We start from the raw sequence: 27,529 nt of genomic DNA on the forward strand, positions 1-27,529 counted from the left end.
GGCGGTATGGAGGTGCTGAGTCAGCAAATTGGGGTGCAGGGGCTGTGTTTATTGGAGAAAGTATGCGGTCACACTGCACCCCGGCACCCACAGTCCCCCCCCTCACCCACCACCTGGACACCCACCCGAGGAGGATTGGGTGGCGGGTGGGTCCTGCTGCCTTCGCATCTGGCGTCCCGGCCTGGGCAGCCACATGGCGGTCATTCCTGGATGTTCTGCCCTATCCAGCCTCTCACAGCCGACACCCTGGTGTAGACACCCGGGAAGTGGGGCCGGCCACAGCCGTAGCCCCAGCTGGTGACCCCAGTTAGCACCCACCGGCCAGAGGGCTCCCTGCAGGCCAGGGGGCCCCCAGCATCACCCTGAGATGGGAGAGAGGAAACGGCGCTCAGAGAAGGCCAATGTCTCCCCCACAGCAGCGTTTGGGCCACGGGGGGCTGGCCTGACCCTTGCACCCCAGGTCACTGGCCACTACAGGGGTGACGTCAAGTGAATGACTTCCCCTGTGGGCCTCACTTTTATTATCTGGGAAACGGGTTCAGTGCTAGGATGATCCTTCATGCTGCTGTCGGGCCTTTGTGGAAACCCTCCACGGGGGTCTCCGAGTGGAACAGGGCCGCACCGCAGCCACTGCCAGCCTGCTGTCTGCAAGGCTCGGGGATAGGGTACGTGGGCTGGGAAGTGGCTTGTGGGTGCCCAGTAGACGGTTATGGAGTGAAAATTCCTCCAGAGCCAAAAAGGTGCCCTGCTTGGTCCCGCCTGAGCAGTGTGCACAAGAGGCTGGTGCCTGGCCCGTGAGCTGCGGGATCCCAGCCCTCCTCCGCCGCTGGGACGGTCCCGGGGCGCTCACCGAGCAGCTGTCCACGCCGCCCTGCGGGAAGCCGGCGCACAACATGCGGCTGCTGATCTGCACCGGGTAGAAGCGGCGGCACGTCTGCTCGCTGAGGAGGTGCACGGCCGCCTTCTGCAGCTGCCGCGCCATGGAGCCTGCGGGCGAGACAGGCCGGTGGGGCCGCGCGCTGGGGACCCGCCTGAGGATCCGCCCTGCATCCCCGGCGCGCCTACCTCCCTCGCGCACCGAGCCCCAGCCGGTGATGACGCAGCGCGCGCCGTCGGTGGCCCGTGGCGCTGGCTCGGGCAGGCAGATGGGCCGCACCAGGTGGCTGTGGCGCACGGGCCCGGCCAGCTCCAGCAGCGCCACGTCGTAGTCGAGCGTGTAGAGGTTGTAGAAGGGGTGCTTGTAGATGCGCGCCACGCGCTCCACGTGCCCCTCAGCGCTGCTCAGGAACGGCGTGCCCAGGAAGGCCGCCCACTGCTTGGGGTCTCCGTAGCTGCAGGGCGCAGGGACAGGCGTTGGCGGATGTACCGGGGCCCCACCCTCCTCGGGCTTCCCTGGGACCTTGGGCAGGGTTCTTGACCGCTCAGTCTGGGCTGCTCATCTAGAAATGCGCTAAGGCATCTGGGAGGGCGGGGGGAGGAATGCACCCAGTCTGGCCCCCAGACACTGAGGTGACACCAGGGGCTATATCCATGTTCACTAATATTAGTGCTCTGCAAGGGGACTCTGGTGGCCATGAGGGCCCCGCCCTGCCTGCCCACACCCTCTGACGCCGAGCCCCGGAAGGCATGGGGTGTGAACCCTGAACTTGGTGTCTGCTCTGCAGGGCCCCTGGCCCTCTCAGGCCCTGGGGAGGGGGTGCTGGAGCCAAGTCCCAGCAGGGAGGGCTGGGGAAGGAAGTGGCCCCATGGCCCCCGCAGCCTTGGCCAGGAGCTGGGAGAGGCTGCAGGTCCTGGGGGAGGTGGGAGCCCAGGGCTGGACCCTCCCCAGCCCCAGGCAGTGTGGGCAGGGCTGCGGGTGGCCAGAGGAGGGAACGGCCTGGGGCAGTGGGAGCTGTGTCCAGGGAGGACGTTCTGAAAAGGAGGGGAGGCACACTGAGCTTTCGGGCCACAGCGGGGTCCCAGGTGAACTGCAGAGATGGGCCAGTGGTGTCTGGGGGGGACTCACACGTCGAAGCAGTGCGCCGCCGACAGCAGCCACCTCTCCGCCACCAGCACGGCCCCACAGCGGTGCTCCCGGCGCCGCAGCCAGAGGCTCACCTGCCACGGCCATTCCCCGAGGCCTGCGGCACTGCCACCCACGATCCTGGTCATCGCTGCCACCGGCGCCAGGCCACAGTCTGCGGGGAGCCAGGCGAGTGGGCAGGCGGACCTAGGACGACTCCTCCATGCAGCCCATCAGGTGCTACCCCTCTGAGCATCCCCACATGCGAACCCTGAGGATGGACGGGGGGACCTGCCCCTGCAAAACTGCAGAAAAGGACATTGGCCTCGTGCTTGGTTCTACAAATGAGGCTCCTCCAGGATTTTTGAATCCATTTGTTTGTTTCTTGTGACCTCAGCTTTGGGGCTGTCCCTCCTTCCCTGCCGGGGGCCAGGCCAGGAAAGAGAGGAGGGGGCAGGTCCCTGCCAGCCCCGGTGTGCCCAAAGCCTCGTACCCCTGGGCAGACACCAGCCTCCTGGCACCATGTGGCTCTGGCACAAGACCAGGTGGCCTCAGAGAATCCCCCAGGAGCTACAGCCCCTATCCTCGGAAACACTTGCCACCTCCACGCAGAATCTGCCTCCGTTTTGGGGGCTTCACCTCTTTGGGGCCCCAGGTTAGGCACTCCCAGGCTGAGCTGTTGCAGAGTAAACATCACCTCAGTCTGGGAAGGTGAGAGCAGGGCCATCAGGTCGGGGGCCAGACCCGGTGAGGCCCGCTGCAAGGCTAACGAGAAACACCCCCTCCCGAGGACACGGCGCAGCTGCAAAGCGTCAAAGCCACCTTCTCTGTGCCGTCTCTTGCTTTCACCTGGCTGAGAAGCCAGACCGTCAGACACTGCAGTTAGACGTCGTATCAGTGCGAGGCGGGAAGAGAATGTGCCTCTGTCCCCCTGCCTGCTGCAGAGCTTCCCATGGGAGTTTCTGCACACGACGCCCCACGGCGTCCTGTGCTCATGGTTCCCAGGGAGACGGGACCAGGTCCCGTGTTGACTTTCTTTGCACAGGGGCCTCTTCTGTCCCCGAGCCCCGCAATCACCCCACTCTTCCTTTGTTCGGTGAACCCGGCGGTTCCTCTAGGATGCAAACTCTCTGCTCACAAAGGGCCAATCACCCCGACATCGTCAGCTATGGGCCTGGGCCTGTGCCCGATGGGGCTTTTGCCTTTGGCCTCCAAATACAGCCGTTCATATCGTTCTGATTAGTGTTCAATAAAAGTCAACTCAGCATCATAGCTGGGAGTGGAAAGATCGCAAAGGCACCTTCGCTGTCAGTATCTCCATCCCTCTGGGCCAGTTACTGCTGAGTCCCACTGGGCTCTGATTCAGGTAGGCGGCCCGGGCCTGCAGGCGTCCCCTTCCCAGCTACTCTGAAGCCCCTGCTCCTCCCAGCTTTGTCTAACCGGCTCCTCCCCAGGTCCTCCGGCCGTGTTGCCGGGGCTGGAGTGAGTGCAGTGGCATCAGCCTAGCTCACAGCAACCTCCAACTCCTGGGCTCCAGCGATCCTTCTGCCTCAGCCTCCCAATCAGCTGGGACTACAGGTGCCACCACCATGCCTGGATAATTTTTTTTGTATATATATATATATTTTTTTCAGTTGTCAGCTAATTTCTTTCTGTTTTTTTTAGTAGAGACGGGGGTCTCGCTCTTGCTCAGGCTGGTCTCGAACTCCTGAGCTTAAATGATCCTCCCGCCTCGGCCTCCCAGAGTGCTAGGATTACAGGCGTGAGCCACCGCGCCTGGCCGTGGGAGTGTGTGTTTCCCCAACCCTCACACCCCCCGCTGCAGCCCCGCAGGCGATATGAACAGGGGTGGAGTGAGTGGAGACCCTCCTCCCACCCCAGAGCCCCCAAACAGGAGACAGGGTCGAGGGACTGGGCGCCTGCACTAGACAAGGTGCGCCTGCCCAGCGTGCTTGTGTGCGTGACTCACGGGGCCCATTAGGGGCTGAACTGTGTCCCCCCAACATTCGTGTGTCAAAGTCCTAACCAGCCCCCAGAGCCTCAGAATGTGACTGTATTTGGAGACAGGGTCTTTAAAGAGGGGATTAAGGTAAAATGAGGTCCTTCGAGTCCTAATCCAGCAGGACTGGGATCCGGATGAGCAGGGGGATTAGGACACAGACACGCACAGAGGTACGACCGTGTGAGGACGCAGGGAGAAGGCGGCCGTCTGCAGCCAAGGACAGAGGCTTCAGGGGGAACCAGCCCTGAGGGCACCTTGACCTCAGACTTCTGCCTCCAGGACATGAGAGAATAAACGTCTTTTGATTAAGCTGCCTGGTCTCTGTCTGTTACAGAACTCACGCGAGACCCCTGCCACTCTCACGCGCCCCTCCATTTCTCACGGTACCTGGTAGCTGGGAGCGCGTGGTGGTCTCAGGGGCGTCTGGCAGTGGCGTCTGTCCCCAAGCAGTAGTGCTCATGGCGGATACAGTCGCATTGGCAGGTTGGCTGGTGGCCCCAGGGGTGGGTCTGTGGGTGGTGATGTCCGGGACTGTGAGGCCAGCTGTCGTGCTGGGGGGGTGGCTGCTGGTGACCGGTGTCCTCATGGTCAAGGGGGGAGACACGGGGACGGGGCGGGAGGACATGGTCTCCAGGATCCAGCCCTTCATCCTGGTGATCCGCGCGTACACACCGGGTTTCTTGGCCTGCGCACAGCCGATCCCCCAGCTCACGATCCCCGCCAGATAGAACACGCCAGGGGTCTCCTCGCAGGCCAGGGGGCCCCCGGAGTCACCCTAAAAAGGCAGGACCGAGCGCTGGTTGATCACCTGGGTTCCCTCTCCGTGGGTCCTTCCGAGTCCCCGCTAGTGGGCGAGACCCGACAGGAGACTGGGGAGGCCTGGCCGTGTGACCTCAAGCCAGTCACTTCTCTCTCAGCCTCCCTCGTTCTTCCTTCTGTTCTGGAGATGTGAAACAGTGTGGAAAACTCTAAAGAAAAAAATAACAGCCAGGGACAGGCCCACAGCCTGCCATTAACCACTGCTCCTTAGCTGCCAGTCACGGGTCTGTATGTGTCAAAGATTTGCACCGTAACATACAACTTTTCTTTAAAATTCTAGAATGTTACAAATAAAACATAGGCCATGTAGCAGGTTGTGTTTTTCTACATGTGGCCACGACAGCGTCTCACGTACAAGAAATGAGGCCCTGACACTCCTCCCATTGAGTGTGGGGAGGGTCTATGTTCCTCCCCTGGAACCTGGGTGGACCCCTGTGACTGCCTTCACCAACAGAGTGCAGGGGCAGGGATTTGACTTCCAAAGTTAGGTCCTAAAAACGCCATGTGTTTCCTCCGTGCTTCCCTGGGGCTACTGGCGCTTAGAAATCGGCCGCCATATTGTGAGGAAGCCCAACGACCCAGGCGGAGCCCGTGGAGAGGCTGTGTGCAGCGAGGAGCTGAGATCCTCCTGGAGCCAGCGCTGGGCGGCCAGGGGAGCTGCCTCCCCATAGTTCTGGCCACCAGCCACTGGGTCATCCCCAGCCTTTGAATCTTCCCAGGCAAGGCCTCATTGTGTGGCTTGAACAAGCCAGCCCCCCTGTGCCCCGCCTCAGTTCCCATCCCCGGAGATCTATGATCGGAATGAAACGGTGGTTTATTTACCACTAAGCTTTGGGATGTCGTGTGATGGCAGTAGGGACCGATACAGCCCTGTCACCTCCCCAGGGGTAAACAGTTTTGGGATTTTCTGTGTTTTCTTCTAGGCCTTTCCCCCCACTATGTGTTTACATTTACACTTTTAGAAAATATACATTGTTATTTTAAAATGTGTATAAAGATGTTACATGTAACATTTTGCTTGTTTTCAAGGTAACAAGCCAACCATTATGAATTGGCCATTGATGTATAGAATAAATAAATAGAATAATAGGTATTTTTATTGTTAGATATAAAGAATAAATATGATGAACATACAGGACAAAAACAGTCTATGCAAGGCACTGTTCCCACAGCAATCCTAGAAGATTGGTATTGTCAGGATCTCCACTTTACATATGAGGAGCAGAGGACCAGAGAGGTTGAGTAACTTGCCTGGGGTAACACAGCTAGTAAGAGTTTGAGCCAGGATTTAAACCCCAGAGTCTGGTTCCTTAAACTGGGCTGGTTAGTTAGACTCCCATTGCATTTCTTTTCTTTTCTCTTTGCTTTTAGAGACAGGTTTTGCCATGTTGCCCAGGCTGGTCACGAACTCTTGGGCTCAAGCGATCCTCCTGCCTCAGCCTCCCAAAGTGCTGGGATTGCAGGCGTGAGTGACTGTGCCCGGCCAACTTTTCAGTTAATATATACCATACATCTTTTAAAATCGGTATGTGTGTATTTTGTATAGATCTACCACATGCTTTTTAACTGCTGCCTCACCTCCTGTCTGGACACCGAATTCCTTTAACCAGTCTTCCATCAATGGACATCGACAGTGGACATTCCAGGTGTCCCCTCCTCAAACTCCGCTGCACTGAGAATTCTTTTACCCTGTCTTTGCATACTCTGAGCACCGCAGAAATCTAGACCCGGATGTAGGCTTGCCGGGGGAAGGGGCGTTTTCATTGCGTCAGAACACCGCCCGATTTCCCCCTTTGCGTGCTGACCTGGCAGGAGTCGACTTTGCCTTCCAGGAAGCCGGCGCAGAGCATGCGGTCCGTGAGGGAGAAGTTGTAGAGCGCGCTGCACGCCTTCTGGTCTAGGATGCCCACGGACGCCCTCTGCAGGAGCTCGGGCTTCGTAGCTGCCGGGAAATCAGAGCCCGAAAGGCCACTCACAGAGCTGTCACCAAACCACGTTCCGTTCAGCTGATAACACCCTGACAGTGAGGCCTGCCCCGTCTGACAGACGACGAGACAGAGGCTCACAGAGTAGCAGGAATCATCTAAACCCACAGGGGCGAGAGGCCAACCCCAGCTTCCCAACTTGCAGCCACTGTCCCCACGGGGTGACTTGTGGGAAGGCTATTCTGAGCTTTCAAAGGAAGTGTCAACTCTTGGGGTGGGGAGGGGTCTCTGCACGGCATAGCGTGAGGGGCAGCAAACTTTGTCTATGAGGGGCCACGAAGTACATATTTTCAGCGTTCTGGGCCAGACAGGTTCCATCACGACTGTGCAACTCTGCTGCTGTAGCAGGAAAGCAGCCACAGACAGCCGGTCAGTCAATGAGTGTGGTGTGTTCCAATAAAACTTTATTTACACAAATAGGCCATGGGCTGCATCGCACCCTCTGGTGTAAGGGAGGGGTGAGCGGTTTGCAGGACCAAAGGCAAAGGGATCTGCCGCAGAGGTCCCCACGTGGTCGGGCTGGTTCAGGGCCCAGCTCTAAAGCCTCCCTTCCGCTCGCGGGGCTCACCGTTTCCTTCCTGCGTGTTGCCCCACCCGGAGATCATGCACTTGCGGCCCACGGGGAACTTCTGGATGGCCAGGGGCAGGCAGACCGGCTGGATGTACTTGTTGAAGACCACGGGGCTGGCCAGCTCCAGGACGGCCAGGTCGAAGTCCAGGGTGCCCGGGTTGTACAGCGGGTGCAGCACCACCCTCTGCAGCCCGATATTCACCGGGCTTCCGCCCAGGCCCAGGAGGGACACCGTGCCCAGGTGGGCCCGCACTTGCTCCACCTTGGTGCTGGGGGACAGGGGCCCTCAGAAGTGCCACCTGCCACCCCAGGGGGCCAGGTGGGACTGCCCAGGCCAACAGCCACCCCTCAGACCCCAGGCTCCCAAGCTGGGGGACCTTGGGCATGCCAGGGAACCCGTGGGACTTCATCGTCTACATCTGTGACAAAAGTCCCCCCAGCTTTGTGGACCTTAAAGACAAATGCTGCCCGTTTATCAGGCAACAGTGGGAGCCTCCTCCACTCCCCAGTGAGGCCCCCTGGAGCCCGGGCACCAGCTCTCAGAGCCCCGTGCTTCTCCCTGGGGGCTCCTGCTGTCCGGGTTGCGATCAGACACTCAGACACCCTCCCGGAGAGCCCCGAGGGGAAGGGCTGCCCCTCCCGGGCCCACTCGGCCCACACTACAGGCGCGTCAGACAGAGCAGGTTTCCGATCACACCACACAAGGAGCGGGCGCCGGTCAGCCCTGCTGGGGGAGGCGGGCCTTACTGGTTGAAGCAGTGGGCGGCAGACAGCAGCCAGCGGTCCCCTACCACCGTGGCTCCGCAGAAGTGCCGGGAACCCTCCTTCAGGCTGACCTGCCAGGGCACCTCCCCGGACGCAGCTCCGAACCCGCCCACAATCCGCGTGGGCTTCTCCATCGCGGGTCTGGCCCCGCACTCTGTGAGGCGACAAGAGAGAAGGGTGCAGGTGTGTTGGCCGCTCAGAACTCCCTGGTCCTGGGCCCCAGAAGGGGTCTCTGGACGAGGGAATGAGGCTCCTGGCTCCAGCCGGGCCGGGGCAGGCGGAGAATCTGCCTGGATGTACAACCCGGGTGCAGAGCTTCAGAGAAGGGTCTTCTAGACAACGTATTGTATGTCTCTCTTAACTCTGTGGTCCCTGCGACCCAGGTCCACGCTGCAGTGAGACCTGCTGTTGCACCACGCGTCGTTTCAATTCCACCCACACCCCAGGCTGCCCCAAATCCAGTACCGAACTCTTCCCTCTGTGAGCCACTCCATGAGTGCTTCAAAGGACACCACCAAGAATGCGAAAAGAGGCCGGGCACGGTGGCTCACGCCTGTAATCCCAGTGCTTTGGGAGGCCAAGGTGGGAGGATCTCTTGAGCCCAGGAGTTGGAGGTTGCAGTGAGCTGTGATGATGCCACTGCACTCCAGCCTGGGCAACAAAGCAAGACCCCATCTCAAAAATAAATAAATAAATAAGTAAATAATATAAATCTGAGGATGGCCAATCCGTGAACTTCCTATATGTCCGAGCTCGTGGCAGACATCACTAATCAACCGTCTGTTAACTTCCTCTATGCCCGTGCTCGTGGCAGACATCACTGATCAATCACCAATCTCTTTCCCACTGAGTGCCTTGGAAAGCCAGTACCAACCAGTCTGGCCCTTATGGGGTGGATGTTACTCCTACTTGTCTGCCTGAAAAATACCTTGTGGCTTAGGGGTGATGACAGGGTCTCGAGGCACAGTGCTGGGGGCTGGCGTGGGTTTGGTGGGGGTGTCAACCACGGGGCTCTCGGGGCTGGTAGGCCAGGCAGCATCGGGGGTGACAGGGGCAGGAGCCGCCGTGGGGGCCAGAGGCAGGCTCGCCGTGGTGGTCGCTTCCAGGATCCAGTCCCGCAGCCTGGTGACGCGTGCGTAGACCCCCGGGCGCCGGGCTTCCGCACAGCCGATTCCCCAGCTCACGATGCCAGCCAGAAAGAACCTGCCAGAGGGCTCCTTGCAGACCAGGGGGCCTCCCGAGTCACCCTACGGAACAAGGCACAGCCTCGGGGTGGCCTGGGGCTCTCCGGCTGCAGCTGCTGGAACCCGCCTGAGTCCAGCCTGCCGTTCGCTCATGGCGACTGACAGCCCAGAGGCAAGAGACCCCAGGGTTCCCGCAGACCAACCAACCCTTTCCGCCTACAGCGGGGGAAACTGAGGCCCGGGCATGGACTGGCATCGTTCATACAAGAGGTGTGGCGTGGGTACCAGGCCGGCTGCTGGGTATGATGTCCCTGCCCCCACGCAGGTCCCGGATTAGAGGGGGATTTACACGGGGACCCCACCGTGGGCAGCCTTTGTGGCGCCTGGGGACTGTCGGAACGGCAGAGGGGAGAGGGCAGTCAGGTTACAACTTTTTTGAGATCATCAAGGCACCACCCGGAGCTCAGTCCCAACTGCTTTAAAATTTCCCTGGGGCTCACCTGGCAGGAGTCTACCTTCCCATCCAGGTAGCCGGCACACACCATCCTGTCCGTGAGCGAGGGGCCGTACAGGCCGGCGCACAGGGCCTGATCCAGCAGCTCCACGGTGGCTTTCTGCAGCACCTCGGGCTTGACCACTGCCCCAGCAAGGAGAGAAGAGTGGGGTGAGAGTGTTGGGGCCCCGGCAGCCGCCCTGAGCCAGGAGGCTGAGGAATGGCTCCTCTCTAAGCCTCAGTTTCCCCAGCTGCAAGCGTGGCTGCCAGCAGCACCTGGCTCAGAAACTAGCAAAAGGTAAACACCCCACAGATGCCCCCGATAACATATCAGGGAGTCTCAGCTGCCTCCTCCCAGGGCCTCAGACCCCAAACTCCAGGACAATCTTGATTCTGCTCTCTCTGCATCATTCTTCTTAACTCAACCCCCAAATACACCCAACCCCCGTCCATGTCTCTCTGCCTGGCCAGGCGGCTGTCGGTCCCAGCCTGGGTCATCACAGGCGGTTCTTACCCGCTTCTGCGGTTCCTCTGGTACTGCCCCCGAAGATCCTTTCCCAACACGGTGGCCAGTGCTACCCTTGCTGCATGTGGAGTCAGATCTCATCAACTCCAGCCCCAGGGCATGGGGGGCCTCTTTGCTATTCCTGCCACCCCAGGGCCTTTGCACCTGCTGTTCCTGCCGCCTGTAGTGCTTGTCCCCATAGAATCTGCCCCACTGCTTCCTCCATCTCCTCTCTCCAGGAGGCCACCCCTGACCTCCCTGTTTAAAACTGCAGCCCCCGCCTAACCCTAACCCTAACCCTAACCCCCGTCCCTGCCTGGTGCCCCAGCCGGGGAAGATGCTTACAGAAGTCCTCCTTGAGGTAGCCCCAGCCCGAGATCAGACACTTCTTGCCGGGTGGGAAGATGTGCGTGGCGGCCGGGAGGCACACGGGCTGGATGTCCCTGCCGAAGGGCAGGGGGTCACTCAGCTCCAGCACCGCCACGTCGAAGTCGGCCGTGTCCGGGTTGTAGAGCGGGTGCTTGACGATCCGGGCCACCCGGGCACGCACGGCGCTGGCCTCCGAGCCGCTGAGGTAGGTCGTGCCCACGTAGGCCACCCACTCCGTCGGGTCTTGGAACCTGCGGGGGCAAACCCCGGCTCAGAGGCCACCGGGCAGGACACTCACCTCGGGCAAAACATTTGTGGGGGGCGGTGCCAAAAATCTCAGTCGTCAGGATGAATCATATGGTGATGCAATATTTTGAAAAGCCGAAATGAATGCAAAAAATCCCCATGATGAATAAAATACTGAGCAAGTTTCATTAGTCGTCAGAGAGATGGCAGATCAAAGCCACCGCTTCACACCCGTCGGGATGGCGGTGCTCAGAAGAGAAAACGACAAGTGCTGACGAGGGCGTGGAGAAACTGGAGCCCCGCGCATTGCTGGTGAGGGCGTAGAACGGTGCGGCCGTTAGGGAAGACAGTCTGGTGTCTCCTCGAAAAAGTAAAGATGGAGTTACCACGCGACCCCGCAATTCCACTTCGGAGATCTGCCCCGAGGGAGCTGGGTGGATACTTGTGCATCCACGTTCGCCGCAGCACGATTCGAAACAGCCAAAGGCAGCAGCAGCCCGGGTGCCCATCGACAGAAGAATGGACACACACGACGTGGTCCATCCACACGTGGAACATCACTCAGCCATGAAAAGGGACGAGGCTCTGACACAGGCCACAGCGTGGATGGACCTTGGGGACATCGTGCTCAGTGAGAGACGCCAGACACAGAAGGACACATCCTGTGTGACTCCACTCACAGGAGGTCCCTAGAGTCGTCAGCTCCACAGAGACAGGAAGTAGAGTGGTGGGTGCCAGGGGCTGGGGAGAGGGTGGTGAGTGAGTGTTTCACGGGGACAGAGTTTCAGTTTGGGAAGATGAGAAAGTTCTGGAGGTGGAGGGTGGTGACGGTTGCCCAATAATGTGAATGTGCTTAATGCCACTGAACCATAATGGTTAAATGGTAAATTAAGTCACGTGTATTTTACCACAATTTAAAAAAAATTTTTTTAAAAGGAATGCATTCAGATTCCACAAAAAAGCAGAAAACAGAAAGCAAGGAAGAGAGAAAGAGAGAATGAGAAAGAAAAGAAAAAAAGAGCTCCAAAGGGCTCGTTCTGAGGAAACCCAGGAACTGTGGGGCCCCCAGCGTGCGAGAGAAAGTGCGGGAAGGGCAGAGGCATCGGGCTTGGCCCTGAGGCCGCAGGGACGCGGGCGCGAGGCCGGGCGCTCACTCGTTGAAGCAGTGGGCGGCAGACACCAGCCATCTGGCGCTGATGATGGTGGCCCCGCAGAAGTGCTCCTTGTTTTCTCGAAGGCTGACTTGCCAAGGGAACTCCCCCGGGGACGCTTCCATGCCTCCCACGATCCTGCCGGCTGTCCTCCAGGCGGGCTGCAAGCCACAGTCTGCAAGGTAGGAGGTCACCAACCAGGACCCCGAGAAGGCAGGCCCTGGGCCTGAGCTCCCCAGGACATCTGTCTCAGAGTCCCCAAGTTCAAAGAGAAGCTCAGGTGTCCCCCCACCACATTTGGCTTTTCTCCTTCAGGCTCTCCCTGTCCCTGGCACGCAGGTCAAACGCCCAAGGTCACATGCACCAGCTAGTGGCCGAGCAAGGTGTCCTTCCAGGGACCTTTTCTCCGCCCCGGCATGAAGGCCACGTGGCCTCTGCTCTGCCGCATCGCACGCGTCATACTGCGGACGACGACATGCTGGGCACAGGGTGGGAACTTCACAAACACGTCTGACTTGAATCCGGGCTGTACCGACTCATAAACCAGAGTCGAGTCCCTGCTTTCTCGCGTTTCTGCCTGCCCGATGGACAATTTCCTCCTCTTCCTCCTCACACCGAACCCTCCTCCTGACATCTCAAATTCCGCTACCATTGCCACTCGGTGCAGGCTAACTTAGCAGGCCTGGGTTGTCCAAACCCCGCACGTCTCAAAGAAAGGTCTGGTCCTTGACCAAGTCCCGGCAGGTGATCTCTAAGCCCTCAAAATATCTGGCCTGAAGACAGTGATTTTGTTTACCTGTGGGCTGGGGCCACTCCAGAGCATTTATGCTGACGATGAGACTTATGGTGGGAGCCTTGGCCGTATTGGCACCCAGAGGGGCTGCAGACTAAGTGTTGCGTGTTGAACTGTACCCCTGCCCCCCAAATCCTAACCCCCAGCACCTGCGAATGTGACTTTATTTGGAAATAGGGTCATGGGCCAAGATGAGTCGGTACAGGAGTAGCGTGGGCCCTGACCCAGTGGCTGCTGTCCTTACAGACAGAGAATATTTGGACGCACGCACGCACGCACACGGGGAGAAGGCTAACTGTGTCTTTTGCTCACGTTCTTCCCCATACCATGGACGCCTCTGCCCAGCTCTAGTAAATGCCAGGCCCACGTGCCCACGTGCACAGGGGGCAGAGCCCACAGCTGACCCTGCCAAGAGGACATGGCCCCGAGACCAGGCCGGACAGGCAGACTGACCACAGCGCGCCTCGTCGGATCCGTCGGAGCAGTCCATTCTGTCGTCGCACTCCGGGTTCGCTGTGGCCACGCACTGGCTGTTCCAGCAGGAAAAGGCGCTGCCTGGACAGTGGCCTGAAGACAGAGAAGAGCCCAGCTCCTGACCTCGCTCTGCCTTTCCTGGCCGCAGCGAGACCCCGCCCTCCACTTGGAACCCCCAGAGTCTGGCAAACGTCTCGTATCTGTTTACTCATCTCTGAATATCTCAGAATGTTTTTTCTTGCAATCAGTACAGACAGTAACAACACGAGAAGTCGGTCAGGGCCAAGGCCAGGACTGCGCATAAGGAAACGTACAGATTTTTCAGTAACCACATTTTTTACAAAGGAAGAGACAGTTTAAATTAAAATTTTAAAATTGTGGTAAAGCACGCATAACATAAAACACATCATCTTAACCAAAAAGATACGATCTTAGCCAAAGATGTGCGATGAGTATGTTTTGATCTGACAATTCAACTTCCAGGATTTTGTAATTGAGGATTTTTGTAAACTGATTTTTTTTTTTTGTTTTTTTTTTTTTTTTTGATAAACAAACCAAACATTATTGATTTGTTTTTGGACATTTCTTTTAACAACGGGCTTCCACCTCTTTAAAACAAAAATTAATGTTTTCTCATGACCATGAACAGCCGTGTACAATGCAAAGTGCCTCCTGATTAAATTCTTGGCTCGCACAGGACTGCGAATCTAACTCTTGCATAGGAAGCTGCAAAACCAGCATTTGCAACTTTCCGGAGGTTTCTGTTGCTTAGTTGAAAGAAGTCCTAGGAAACCTCTGCAGGTAATTGCAATCAGAGAAAACGACAGAGAGAAAGACATACCTGACTTTAAGTCTCTTTCTGCTAACGGCCCCCCCTGGCTTCCTGCAGCAAAACAGAGTAGACATAAGCTCATTCCACGAGAGTGAAATTCCTTGAAGACACCTAACTGCAGGCAGCTGGCGGGCTAAAGCAGAAAGCTGCACCGTCCGCCACGGAAGCCACTCAAATTCTGGCTCAAATCAGCAGCCACAGGGGGCTGGTGGCTTCCCACACAGGACAGTGCAGACGGCGAACATTTCCACCACCGCGGGAAGTTCTGTTAGCGCTGGAGCAGAGGCCACCAAGACCCCAGCCGCGTGGCGGGCATGGCAGGGAGGGACCCACAACTGTCCTGCACGGAGAGGCTAAAGTGATGAATCTTTGACCTAACAATGGTCTGCACTGGCGTCCGGCTCTCCGATCACAACCTGCTGCGCCGCACAACTTTAGAGCACAGCGGTGGCTCTTATTTCTACAGCAGTTGGCCAACTACAGCTGTGGGCCACATCTGGCCCTCTTGTCATTATCAATAAAGTTTTACCGGGGCCGGGCGTGGTGGCTCACGCCTTGTAATCCTAGCACTCTGGGAGGCCGAGGTGGGAGGATCGCTTGAGGTCAGGAGTTCGAGACCAGCCTGAGCAAGAGTGAGACCCCCCATCTCTACTAAAAACAGAAAGAAATTAGCCAGACAACTAAAAATATATAGAAAAAATTAGCCGGGCATGGTGGCACATGCCTGTAGTCCCAGCTACTCGGGAGGCTGAGGCAGGAGGATAGCTTGAGCCCTGGAGTTTGAGGTTGCTGTGAGCTAGGCTGACGCCACGGCACTCGAGCCCGGGCAACAGAGTGAGACTCTGTCTCAAACAAACAAAAAAAAAAGTTTTATAGGCACACAGCCACGCCCATTCTTTTATGTATTGCTGATGGCTGTTTTGGGGCTACAATACCAGTGTTGGTGGCTGTCACAGAAACCAAAGCCCCACAGAGATGAAGATAATTACACTCTGGTCTTTTACAGAAAGAGGTGGCCGACCCCTGGTCTATCCCATGGAGGGGGAAGAAACGTGGGTGTGCTTTCTTTTCACGGGAAGGGGTGATGATTGAGAACCTAAAATGGAATGCAACTTGCTGGGGCTCTCCTCCCGCGGAAGCCACCACCGGCCTCCTCCTGCTGGTCTGGAGGGACACTCACCCACGAGCTCGGCCGACACGATGGTGCCATAGGCCGCCAGGGGGATGTTGTGCTCCCGCAGCCTTGCCCGGACCCCCTGCTGCAGTAGCTCCTCCACCAGGGCCAGGCTCAGCGGCTGCAGGGCACGCAGCAGAAAGTGCAGCCGGAAATGCACCAGGAGACTGGAGTTCCTGTCCCTACAGGTAGGAGAAGAGGCCCTTGGAGAGGGAGGGGCTCCTTCCTGTTGGAATCATGTCTGAAATTTTCTGGAATCTTCCAGAATCTTCTGGAAGCTTCTGGAATCTCCCAGAATATCCCAGAACTAAGGTTCCTTCACCCAGTGGAGGCTCCAACTCACCTGTAACTCAGCACCGTGCAGCCCACGCACCTCGCCTCTAACTCTGTCTTCTGAAAGCTACTTACGAACTGCAACAGAAAGATCAACAAATGCTGAGCCGCGCAGCGCAGGCACCCGCCACCACGGAGGCCTGTCGTGCACCTGAGGGACCTGGAGAGGGGGTCCCATGGGAAAGCATCTCCTTCTACACTCAATAAATGCAGAGTTCACAGCGCCGTGTAAATGACAGGAAGGGGCATTTTGAAGTTATTCGCATAAAAATATTGCTCTGTCAACAGATGGATGGTTGAACGAAATCGGATGTGTCCACACTATGGGATGAGTTCCACTTCTGGGGACAGACCAAAAAGAAATGACAGCAGGATCGAAGAGACACTCGCACACCCGTGTTCATGACGCTGGATTCGCAACGGCCAAAGGCGGAAACAGCCCACGCGTCCATCAAGAAAAGAAAGGACACGCATGATGTGGTCCGTCCACACATGGAACGTCATGCAGCCAGGAAAAGCACGATGTCCTCAAGGTCCATCCACGCTATAGCCTGTGTCAGAGCCTCGTCCCTTTTCGTGGCTGAGTGATGTTCCACGTGTGGACGGACCACGTTGTGTTTGTTCATTTTTCATTGATGAATATTTGGGTTTCCACCTTTGGGCTATTGTGACTCACGCTACTGGGGACATTCGTGTAGAAGTGACTGTGTGGACATGTGTGTTCATTTCTCTTGCACAGATCCCTAGGAGGGGAATGTGAGTCGCGTGATAACTATGTTTATTTAGCCTTCCGAGAACCCACCAGCCTGTTTTACATGGCGACTGCGCCATTTTACACTCCCCCCGCTGTGTGACAGCTCTGATTTCCCCTCCAGAATAAAACGTAAAACCTCTACACGTGGCCTCCAAGTCCTGCAGGAGTCAGTTCCCTCCAGGTACAGCTCTACCCTGCGTGCACCAGCCCCGCCACCCGGCCTCCTCCTGCATGTGCCAGGGACCCGGCCACCCACTTTGCCTCCCGGAACCCTGGACGCAGGCCACCCTCACCAGCGCTTCCAGGGCGGGCGTCAGCGTGCGGTGATAGTCCGAGGCCTCCTGCTGCAAGCTGTTGGCCCAGCGGACGCCCTGCAGCTCGGCCGTGTGGTCCACGTGGACGCCCTGCGTGGAGAGGAAGGCTGGGGACGAGACCAGGCCCGTGAGAAAGCCCACCCGCGGGGGCTTGGCACTCCACTGAACCGGCCACCACAGGCCACCGCAGGCTTCTGCCTTCTCTGCACCTGCACAACCTGGGCAGGTCGCTCCTGACACACACAGGGTGGCTGGCGCCCCATGGTTGTCCTGAACAGCTATCCACAGCACACCCTTTGAACTCCCCAAAGCGTCCTGGTTTAGTGATAAATTCTACAGCCAGCCACCCAAAGGCCCCAGGTACAGCTGCCCCAGACGTCCCCAGGTTTTCCTGGGGAATAGGAATCGTCCAGCTCACGCTCATCTCCCCTGAAGTGTCCAGCCCAGGGCCTGAGCTGACTTCAGGACATCGTGGCTGGAATGAGCTCAGGAGACCCTTGGCCTAGCAAAGGGGACCCCCAATACCGCAGGGCTGTGAGCACAGCAAGGGGACATCGGGACCCTCGGGCCACAGCCCCTGGGGCCACCCTCCAAAAACACAATGGTTTCTAACCATCAGGGACATTGTGCCCAAAGTACACCATGGCAAAGAATGATCGTCATAAAACATTTCTAAATAAAGGCTGCGCCAGCGGCCACATAAACCGCAAAAGCACGCGTGCAGCTACTGAAAGTGTGCGCTGGCAAAAAAAAAAAAAAAAAAGATCGTGATTCCAAAGTACACCATGGCAAAGAATGATCGTCATAAAACATTTCTAAATAAAGGCTGCGCCAGCGGCCACATAAACTGCAAAAGCACGCGTGCAGCTACTGAAAGTGTGCGCTGGCAAAAAAAAAAAAAAAAAAGATCGTGATTACAAAATTTAAAAAATGAAAATAGCAACATCGTCAACCACGAAAGCCAGGTCCTAATTCCATTTATCCTAAATGGGTAGATATTCTAGATGGATATTTAGATGTTCGTTTATTCAACAGATAGAATAAATATTCCAAACCAACTCTAAAAACGGTATATTTTCATGTTCAAGAAACTATACAAAAATAAAGAAAAACAAGCACCCTGGCGTGGAGACTGAACTGCCCAGGCTGTGTCCCAACTCATTCCCTGCGTTTTACTTTGAAATAACCGTAGACTCCCAGGAAGCTGCGGAAATACTTCAGAGAGGTCCCCTGCACCCGTCGCCCAGCCTCTCCCGACATCTCCGACTAAAGTTTTGAGCTGTCTGGGAAGGGGCTGAATTTTCATTTTCATTAAATTTTTTTTTTAAATTTTAAGAGCTTCTGAAATACTTCCCGTGGTTTCAGGGGGTCCTGCTGGAGGTTATACACATCTGTTGTTCCCAACATGTATCTGTGTTTCTAGAATGCAGGTGTGAACCTCTGCTGCATTCCTGCCTCTCAGTAGTGCAAGGAAGCATCTGCACGTGCACACACACACACACACACACACACACGCACACACACATCCACACACGCACACGGAGCCCAAATTGTACTGTACTTGACACCCCGGGCCACTAGGGGCCCTCAGTCAAACATGTCAGGCTGTGGGATATTCCAGAAGTTCCACAAAAATTTTTTTAAAAATTAGGAGGACTTGGGGCGGGGGGGGGCAAGGGCAACATACGTAACCTAAACACCTGTACCCCCATAATATGCTGAAATAAAAAAAAATTAGGAGGACCCACGTAGGATTGCCAACTTACTGTTTTGCCACACAAGAGCATTTCCCCTTAAATTGTCAGTGACTACCATCGTGTCATGGAAGAAAGGCGATTTTAACATCCCCAAACAGGACTGCAGGAATCCTACCACTGCAGAGTGAGCCCATCCCAGATCTCTGCCGTCCGACAGAACACTCTGCAGCGATAGAACGTTCTAGAACGGCACTGTCCAACACCGCCACGCTCGGGGCGCTGGGCAGCTGGAATCTGGCCAGTGGGGCTGAGGAATTGAATTTTCGATGTGATTTTGTTTTACTAATGATTTAAATAGCTACACGGGCCAGGGGCTGCCGTCCCGCACAGCACTGCTGCAGACCGATGCCGGAGGAATATTCTAGAGAATCCTCACTGCCGCACTAATTGTGACGGCTAAATTTGGAAATCGCTCTGTGTCAAGAGGAATTCCTACGTTCTATATATTAACATTCAGAGGATGCTGAGACAAATAGTGGAATGAAAAAAGACAAGTTTCCGAAAAGTAGGTACATGCTCCCATTCAGGCAACGAGACCACGGAAAACAGTACTAAATACATTTTATGGAAACATATACATGTAGGTAAACGTATGTTTTAAAACCATTCATGGCCAGGAGCGGTGGCTCACACCTGTAATCCCAATACTTTGGGAGGCTGAGGCAGGCAGGAGGACTGCTTGGAGCCAGGAGTTTGACACCAGCCTGTGCAACATAGCCAGACCCCATTTCTACGAAAATAGAAAAATTAGCTGGGCATGGTGGCACCTGTAGTCCCAGCTACCTGGGAGGCTGAGGCAGGAGGATCGCTTCACAGAAAAGAATGGAACATAGGTTACCTTCATCTGTGATGAATGGTTATATATTTTTAAAAAATACAAATTTTTGAATGGGTGTCATTTGTGTACATGGTTCCAAACAATCAAACACTGGTAAAGTAAAGGGTGTATGGTGGAAAGTCTCCCTCCTGCATCTCTTGCTCAGTGCCCCGGCGCTGGTCCCAGAGGCAAGCAACGGACGAGACCCTGAAACTTCCAGAAAATATTTCTGCACATGGGCAAACAGTGGCACTATTCTGCACCCTCCCCTTTTTTAAACATAAGCATCTTATAGATCATTCTATTCAAATATGAAAGGGGCTACTTCTGTTTATTTATAAAAAGAAAACTGCAGCCCATACATGACAGAGCTGTCAAAACTCTGTGGGCTGTGATGTGTACTAACACGAATACGATGCTGGTGTGAAAAAAAACGAACAGGACATTTGAGCAATTGTGAATTTTGGGTGGTGGGAACATAAGCGACTGGTCCTTTTTAAATGCTTTTTAGTACTTTTCCAATTTCTTGAGATTTAAAGCGAGTTCGTTTCTCTGTCTCTATTTCCTTCCATCTCACCCCAGCTGTGAAAACTTCCTTCCATCGAGAAAACGGTGGGCAGTAACCCACCCACCTGCCCCGTCCCCGCCGAGGGTGACCCCTGCGTCCCAGGCTCCTGACGTAGCGTCAGCCTTCACTGCCGCGCCTGGACGCTCCACCCTTTGATTCTGAGATGGTCACAGAGACATCACGGACCCACTTCCGGGTGCCTTCGTGCAGGTCGTCTGGTTTTGCAAACCCAGCCAATCCCACTGCCACTTACCCAAAAGGACTCCCAGGGTGAGGACGACCGCAACGGTGGCCACCAGTCCGGTGACAGCCACTCGGCAGCACGCGGCGTCTGGGGCAGGGACTTCCTTGGTTGCCCGGGGCACGAGCTGCAAGTCAGCCACGGTGGGCTCCATGGCTCGGGGACACCCAGACAGCGACCTAGATGCCAGCAACACAGGGCAGAAACACAGGGTCAGAGCTTGCAGGTGTCTGTCTTCCCCCGAGCGAGGGTCGCAGCAGTCCCCTTTCTAGTGCTGCTAGAAAGAACGAGTTTCCTACAGCTGCTGTGACAAATGACCACAAAGGTAGTGGCTTAAAGGGACACAGATTTATCTTCTTACAGTTCTGGAAATAAGAAGTCCTGAAACCAAGGTGTGGCAGGGCCGGTCCCTCGTGGGGGTTCCAGGGCAGAACCTGCCTCCCGCCTTTCCCAGCGTCTAGTGGCCGCCGCGTCCCTCGGCTCCGGGCCCTTCCTGCCCCTTCAGAGCCAGCAGCACAGCATCTTCCAGTCTCTCTGCCTCCGACACTCCCGCCCCCTCGTGGGAGGACCCTGTGCTGACACTGGGCCCCCCGGGTCATCCAGGGTGACCTCCTGTCTCAACGTCCTTAACTCAATCCGATCTGCAGAGCCCCTTCTAACCCTAACCCTAAGCCTAACCCTAACCCAAGATCCAGAGATTAGGACGTGGACCTCTTCCGTGGCCGTTAGGCAGCCTCTCTGCATCCTTCAGCACTCGGGGAACTCACCACTCCCCTGACCCCCCCATTCCACCGTCTACATCAAAGCCCCTTTCCACAGACTCAGAGCTGCACGGCTGCACCGCTGGGTTTGAGCCTCTGTCGTGGCATAATTTGAATTTATCTGGGCCTCTCCCGCTGGGCTCAGGGCTGTGGGCCCCGCACAGCGCGGCCAGGCTGGAGGGACAGTGAGATGAATAGCGCTTCTATGTCCCATGCGAAGCAGCAGCAGAGTCCTTTCTGTGGGCTGGCGGTGGTGATGACAAGACACTTTAGATAGCACAGAGATCCTCAGAACCCCGGCGGGGTGGAGCTGGCAAAGACCGCCCGGCTGAATGGGCACAGTGTGTGTGTGTGTGTGTGTGTGTGTGTGTGTGTGTCCCTGAGCTCATGCACTAAATGCCACTTTGCAGCTCTAATCGTAGAAGTGAATCTTGCTGTCTTTTGTTCCTAAAACATTTCATCAAGTGATTCTCAGAGATTCCCTGGGTCCCCAGAAGGCGGCTCAGCTCAAGTGTGAGAAGAAAGCCCTGAGTGTTGTGCGGCCTGGTCCCCACGGCCCCCGCATCTCCCCTTTCCCGCTGGCTCCAGACAGCGGTGGCCAGGCGCGGGGTGGCCATTCACAGTAGGGACACACACCCCCCTGCGGAGGAGACGTCCTGGCCAGGCCCCAGCACAAAGCTGTCAGACTGAACAACAAACACACGACACACTCAGATACGTTTGCATTTCAGATAAACAACAACTTTTTTTTTCTGCTATAAATATTTCCCAAATATTGCCCGAGAGAGACATACTGGTATTAGTACTAAAATATATCCTAGGTGCAGGTTCTCCTGAGAAACAGGACCCAGCGGATGGCCACACACGCGCGCACACACACACACACACACACACATACACACACACAGAGATTGAGATTTATTTTTAGGAATTGGCTCACACAATTGTTGGGCAGGAGTGTGCAGGGCAGGCTGGAGCCCCACGGAAGACGAGATGCTGTGGCTTCAGTCCCTTGGCTGTCTAGAGGCAGAATTGCCTCTTGCAGGGGAGTGGCAATCTCATCTGACAACCTGAGCAAGACCGAGACCCCGTCTCTACTAAAAATAGCAAAATTAGCCAGGCATGCTTGTGGCACCTGTTGTCCCAGCTACTTGGGAGGCTGAGGCAGGAGGATCGCTTGAGCCCAGGAGTTGGAGGCTGCAGTGAGCTGTGATGACGCCACTGCACTCCAGCCTGGGTGACAGAGCAGCAAGACCCCATCTCTAAAAAAAAAAAAAAGAATAAGATGCTGAATTTTATGTTATGTGTGTTCTACCATAAGAAAGAAAGCAGGACAGAATTGAGAGGGGGAGAGGCACTGACATATTCTGGGGACTGCAATGTGAGAAGGAGAAACTGGCTGCCAATGACAATAAGCCCGAGAGCAGCAGGGACGACGGCCGCCCACTGTGGGATGCATTTGGCCTGTGTCCACACAGAAATATCCAGAATTCAGAGAGCCAGAAGCGGGTATCTATGAACAAACGAGGAAACTCAAGAGAAGGCAGCGCGAGGCGGCCGCGCACCTGAGACGACTCTGGCTCCCCAGGCTCCCGCGACAGCTGGGACGGACACGCACTGGTGCGTCTCTGCCCCGGCACAACCCCGCGGGCCCTCCTCGGAGGCCCCCGGAGAAACCGCATCCTGCAGTTGGCAGGCCCGGCAGGGAGAAATCAGGCTCCAGCATCTCCCTTTGAACCAAACGAATGTCAGAAAGAGTAGAGACTCTTCAGTCCAAAGACTGTGACCCTGTCTCTGGGCACCTTCCTAGAAAGGGCATTTTGCTTGGGTCTGATGGCCCCAGAATAAGGTCCCCAAAGACGTCCCCATCCTACTCCCTGGAACCTGTGCATGGTCCCTTCTCACATGGCAGAAGGGACTCAGCAGAGGGGACTGAGTTCCGGGCCCTAAGATGGGGAGAACATCCTGGGTTAGCCGGGGTCAGCCCTCGAGTCCTTGCCCGACCTTGGGACTGAGCCAGCCAAGTTCCAGGGAGAGGGGACGTGGTGCCGTCCGAGGACAGCGGTGGCCCCGCTGGGCCTGTCTGCTGCCTCTGCAGCGGTCTCAGCGGCCTTCACTTTTCTCCCCTCCTGGAAAAGGCATATTGAGGGAGGAGGGACCGGGCTGTGGCCAACTGCAAAGTCCTGGTCTAATGCAGAGAGCACGGGAGGTGCCAGCAAGGGTCCCGTGGCCCTGAGATCCAGTCACCAGAGAGCACCTGAGCCGACTGCTCCATGATGCTGGCTTCTGTGGCTTTATAGACGTGGTTGGTGGAATGATGGCCCCCAAGACGTCCACGTCCTGATCCCTGCAACCTGTGAATGTGGCACCTCACGTGGCAGAAGGGACTCTGCAGATGGACTGAGTTAAGGCCACTGAGATGGGAGGTTACCCTGGACGACCCAGGGGCCCGGTGTCAGCACAGGGTCCTCCCACGAGGAGGCAGGAGGGTCAGAGCTGCCCGTCCACGATGTCACGTCCTCATGGCCACATTCCGTGACACCCAGCAAAGTGGTTAAGCTCTCCAGGCCTTGGTTTCCCCAGCTTGTTGATCAGCTCTGTCCCTTCAGCCCTAATTTTCTATGGCATGTGTGGTGACAATGTCACTCTCGCCTTCCCAGCATCCCTTTCTTTGACAAAGGATCACCCCAATTTCTGGGTCCTTGGTGGGGTGGTCAATTGTGGTGCCCCACCCACCTGGCCACCAGGTCTGCCAGTCACAGTGCTCACCTCCTCTCTCCCCATCAACAATTGGTCCACACTGGACCCAGTCCTGCCAATCACAGCACCCACCCTTCTTTCATCCCCATCAGTGATTGGTCCACATTGGACCCAGACCAGCCAATCACAGCACCCATCCTTCCATCCCCATCACTGATTGGTCCACATTGGACCCAGACCAGCCAATTGCAGTAGCCACTCCTCCATCCCCATCAGTGACTGGTCCACACTGGACCCAGACTAGCCAATCACAGTACCTACCCCTCCATCCCCAGCAAAGATTGCTCCAAGAGGTTGTGCGTGACTCAAACAGGGCACCAATATCTTTGGGAACCTTAGGTTTCAACTGTATAAAATTGCCACTTTTAAGACCGAAAACTATAGACCAAGATCCGTGTCTTATGGTTGAACTAACAGAAGAGGGGGTACGAAGCTTTCTTTCCAGGAGCTCCTGCACGGCCACATGTGGGCCTAGGCCATGGCTGCCCTCCTGGCCGCCATCCTGAGGATGAGGTCAGCTCCCTGAAGGAGGTCCGGGAGCCATGGGGTGTGGGGCAGGCAGCTGGGAAGGGCCCCGCAGACACCCCAGGGTACCCCAGACCAGCTCCGCCCGGAGCCGGATCCCCCACCGACTCTGCTTGGTCACGGTCCAGGCTGAGGTTCTGTTTCCTACGAGATTAAGATTTATAGCTCGTGGACACACCGAAGCAGGCAGCAGGAACTTCTGCAAGGACAGGCACTAAATTAAAAAAACAAGTGGTGGTCAGGACATTAAGAAATTGGGCCGGGTGTGGTGGCTCACGCCTGTCATCCCAGCACTCTGGGAGGCTGAGGGGGGAGGATCACTTGAGGCCAGGAGTTCAAGACCAGCCTGAGCAAGAGCGAGACCCGTCTCTACTAAAAATAGAAAAATTAACCTGGTGTGGTGGCACCTGCAGTCCCAGCTACATTTTTCACAACATGGATCTTTCTAAATTGAAATAACCCAATCAAGATGTGAAGTCCATTTAGGGGTGCTTCAGTTCAGAGAGAGGCGAAGGGAGAGAAGGTTCTGGAACATCCTCCACACTGCTAATCTCAGACTACAGAATATCTCCTGGGCTTTGTTTTATTTTTTGCAAAGATTGGGGGGTGGGAGGGGATGAAATACAAAGGCTGAGTAGAGAGAGGGAAGATAGCCGATTAAACGAAATAAGAGTGGACGCGAGAAGGCGACTGCTGGCTCCCGGGGTGACCTCGAGGACAGAGAAAGCCCTTGACGAGATGAGGCGTCATTTAGTTTTTTGAGAGCAACAGAGGATACGTTACCAGCTGAGGTTGAGAGATATGTGAGAACACCCCAGACAAACCACAAAGATGAACATGTAGCTGGAAAGCAACAAGAACGATCTGTAAAACTTCCAGAAGCTTCCACACCGCGTGCCACGATACAGGGGAGAAAAAAGAAAGGTCTTTAGAACAAAAGCCCAGACAGAGCACACAAGACTAAATTGTGAATGATCCACACTGATGTCTCCAAATCCAGCCGGAGACTTAACCAGCCTCTGGCCCCACAGACGCCACCACCGAGGCACGCTCAGGCCCAGGTGGGCAGCGGGCTGACCCTCCTCCCAATGCAACTGCCATGGGTTGACAGTGAGCAGCTGACTCCCTCCTGGGGTGACCCATCACCCTGGTTCACCCAGGACTGTTCTACTTTTAACCTGGAAACTGGGACATCTGGTTGATCTATGCCCCTTCCATCTTCCCCCATTGGGAAGTCCCTGTAGCTGTTTGGGGGTCCCCAGGAGGTGCCCAAGTAACGCTGTGAGCAGAGCCGAGTCACCATGAATGAGCAGGAACAACGTCTGTTTCCAGCCTCCTGAGGAGGCCAGCCAGGGACAGTCTCGGTTTAGGGCCAACATGTCCTTAATGCCACCCCGAGGCTTGCCAGAGCCTGTTTTCAAAACAGGCAGCGTGAGCCTTGGGCTCGGAGCCTTCGCGGAGGACACCCGGGGCCAAGGGCCAGGGTGGGGCGAGGGGGATGCTGGCATGGGGGCGAAATTGAAAGAAGCGCTAACAACCTCAGTCATCAAGATACATCATATCGTCACACAATACGCCCAAAGATCCATGACCAACAAAATGTGGACATGTGACATAAAGACAGGATGTGACCTTGCACCTGTTTAACCCACACCTCACTCACCTGCCCCTGACCCTAGACCTGCTGGCACAGTGATGTCTTTGTTTAAAATGTTGATCTTGGCCAGGCGCAGAGGTGCACGCCTCTGATCCCAGCACTCTGGGAGGCCAAGGCGAGAGGATCCCTTGAGGCCAGCAGTTTGAGACCAGCCTGGGCAACATAGCAAGACCCCATCTCTACAAAACAAAGAAAAATCAGCCAGGCATGACGGTGCACACATGTACTCCCAGGTACTTGGGAGGTTGAGGCAGGAGGATTGCTTGAGGTCAGGAGTTGGAGGCTGCAGTGAGCTGTGATGACACCACTGCACTCCAGCCTGGGTGACAGAGTGAGACCCTATCTCAAAAAAAGTAAAAAGTGGTGGCCATCCTAGTGAAGGCTGCTGTGCCAAGGAACTGCAGGTGGCCTCTAGGAGCTAAGGGTGGCCACTACCCCAGCAGCTAGCAAAAAGCTCAGCCCTCGGTCATCTGCCAAAAACCTGACTGAGCTCAGAGGCGGCTCCACCTCCATTCAAGCCTTCCAAAGAGGACGCAGCCCGGCCAGCGCTCTGACTGCAGCCTTGTCAGACCCTGAGCGGAGAACCCAGCCAAGCCGTGTCCTGGCCCCCAACCCACAGAAAGCCATGAGATGACAAACAGGACATGTTTCAAGTTGCTAAATTGGCGGTAATTTGTAGAAAACAAATACCATCACCAACAGGCTTCTTAGACCTGACACGCACCTGAGTCCCTGGCATCCTGCCTCGATCTCCCCCAAAACACCTGTTCCTCTCTTAGTCTCCTCCAGGCCAGACAGTGGCTCCATTTTCACGGTGGCTCAGATCAACTCCCCCTGCGGTCATCCTTGGTGTCCCTGTCACATCCCCCATCCAGTCCATCTGAAAACACTGTCAGGCCACCTTCAAGATATCTCCAGAATCGGGCCACCACCATTGTCTCTAGCCTGGTCCAAGCGTGGCATTGTCCAGGCTCACAAAACTTGCCACCCAACCTCACCTCCCTGGGCTGATCTCCGACTGCCATTCCTAACATCAGACCAAGAACGGAGAGGAGCAGCCTAATGTTTACTGAGAGAGCAGTTATTTCCCCTGCCCCTCTGGCCCTGCAATTCCAGCGAGTTACGCTCTGATAACGAGAGCTGGTGCACCGTTCCTCAGGAACTGCGACACTGGGAAAAACGCCTTTAATAAAAATAAGTGGATAAGCATTTTCTATGTGATGGCCATTGCACTAAACAATATCCACATGCAATATTTCATTTATGACCACAGCTGTCCTGTGACACCAACTGTATTTTGACTGAAGAGGAAACAGGGTCACAGAAGAGTTAGGCAACTTGCCTGTGGGTACGGGATGTCATGGTTTAAAAATATGTCCACGGATTCTTTTCTCTCTTCCCTTAGTGGAACATACTTCACCTCCCTTTGAGTGTGGGCTAGACTTAGTGACTTGCTTCCAATGAATAGAATGTACCAGAAGCGATGCAATAAGACTTCTGAGGGTAGGTCACAGAAACACTGTGGTTTTCTTCTTTTCCCCCTTGGATCCCTCATGCTGGGAGAAGCCAGCGGCCATATTGGGAGGAAGCCCGAGCAGCGCTGTGGAGAGGCCCACATGGGGAGGAACTGACAGCCACGTGAGGGCGCCAGCTTGGAAGTGGCTCCTCCAGCCGTAC

General features: G+C 56.0%; 1 protein-coding gene across 1 annotated transcript; it reads right to left on the reverse strand.

Annotated features, from left to right (window-relative positions):
• Positions 1 to 200: 200 nt before the first annotated feature.
• On the reverse strand, positions 201 to 20,303 carry TMPRSS9 (transmembrane protease, serine 9). The gene is made up of 17 exons (XM_012646149.1): positions 20,162 to 20,303; positions 16,747 to 16,873; positions 15,372 to 15,514; positions 14,201 to 14,242; positions 13,339 to 13,452; positions 12,096 to 12,267; positions 10,672 to 10,946; positions 9,829 to 9,965; positions 9,073 to 9,391; positions 8,127 to 8,298; positions 7,377 to 7,648; positions 6,629 to 6,765; positions 4,392 to 4,779; positions 2,006 to 2,177; positions 1,066 to 1,331; positions 851 to 987; positions 201 to 362 (listed from the first exon to the last, which is right to left on the reverse strand). The coding sequence occupies exons 1-17, from the start codon at positions 20,301 to 20,303 to the stop codon at positions 201 to 203; spliced, it is 3,177 nt and encodes a 1,058-aa protein (XP_012501603.1).
• Between the last annotated feature and the right edge of the window lie 7,226 nt (positions 20,304 to 27,529).

This window comes from Propithecus coquereli, unplaced genomic scaffold (genome assembly GCF_000956105.1).
Source record: "Propithecus coquereli isolate 6110/MARCELLA unplaced genomic scaffold, Pcoq_1.0 Scaffold241, whole genome shotgun sequence".
NCBI lineage: Eukaryota > Metazoa > Chordata > Mammalia > Primates > Indriidae > Propithecus > Propithecus coquereli.

Excerpts from the sequence above, each read along its gene's own strand:
- TMPRSS9 (XM_012646149.1), bottom strand. The coding sequence starts at position 20,303 with ATGGAGCCCACCGTGGCTGACTTGCAGCTCGTGCCCCGGGCAACCAAG. Across the intron at positions 13,453-14,200 it reads AGAAAGAGACTTAAAGTCAG|GCCACTGTCCAGGCAGCGCC; the intron begins GTATGTCTTTCT and ends CTCTGTCTTCAG. Across the intron at positions 363-850 it reads GCGGCGTGGACAGCTGCTCG|GGTGATGCTGGGGGCCCCCT; the intron begins GTGAGCGCCCCG and ends CTCCCATCTCAG.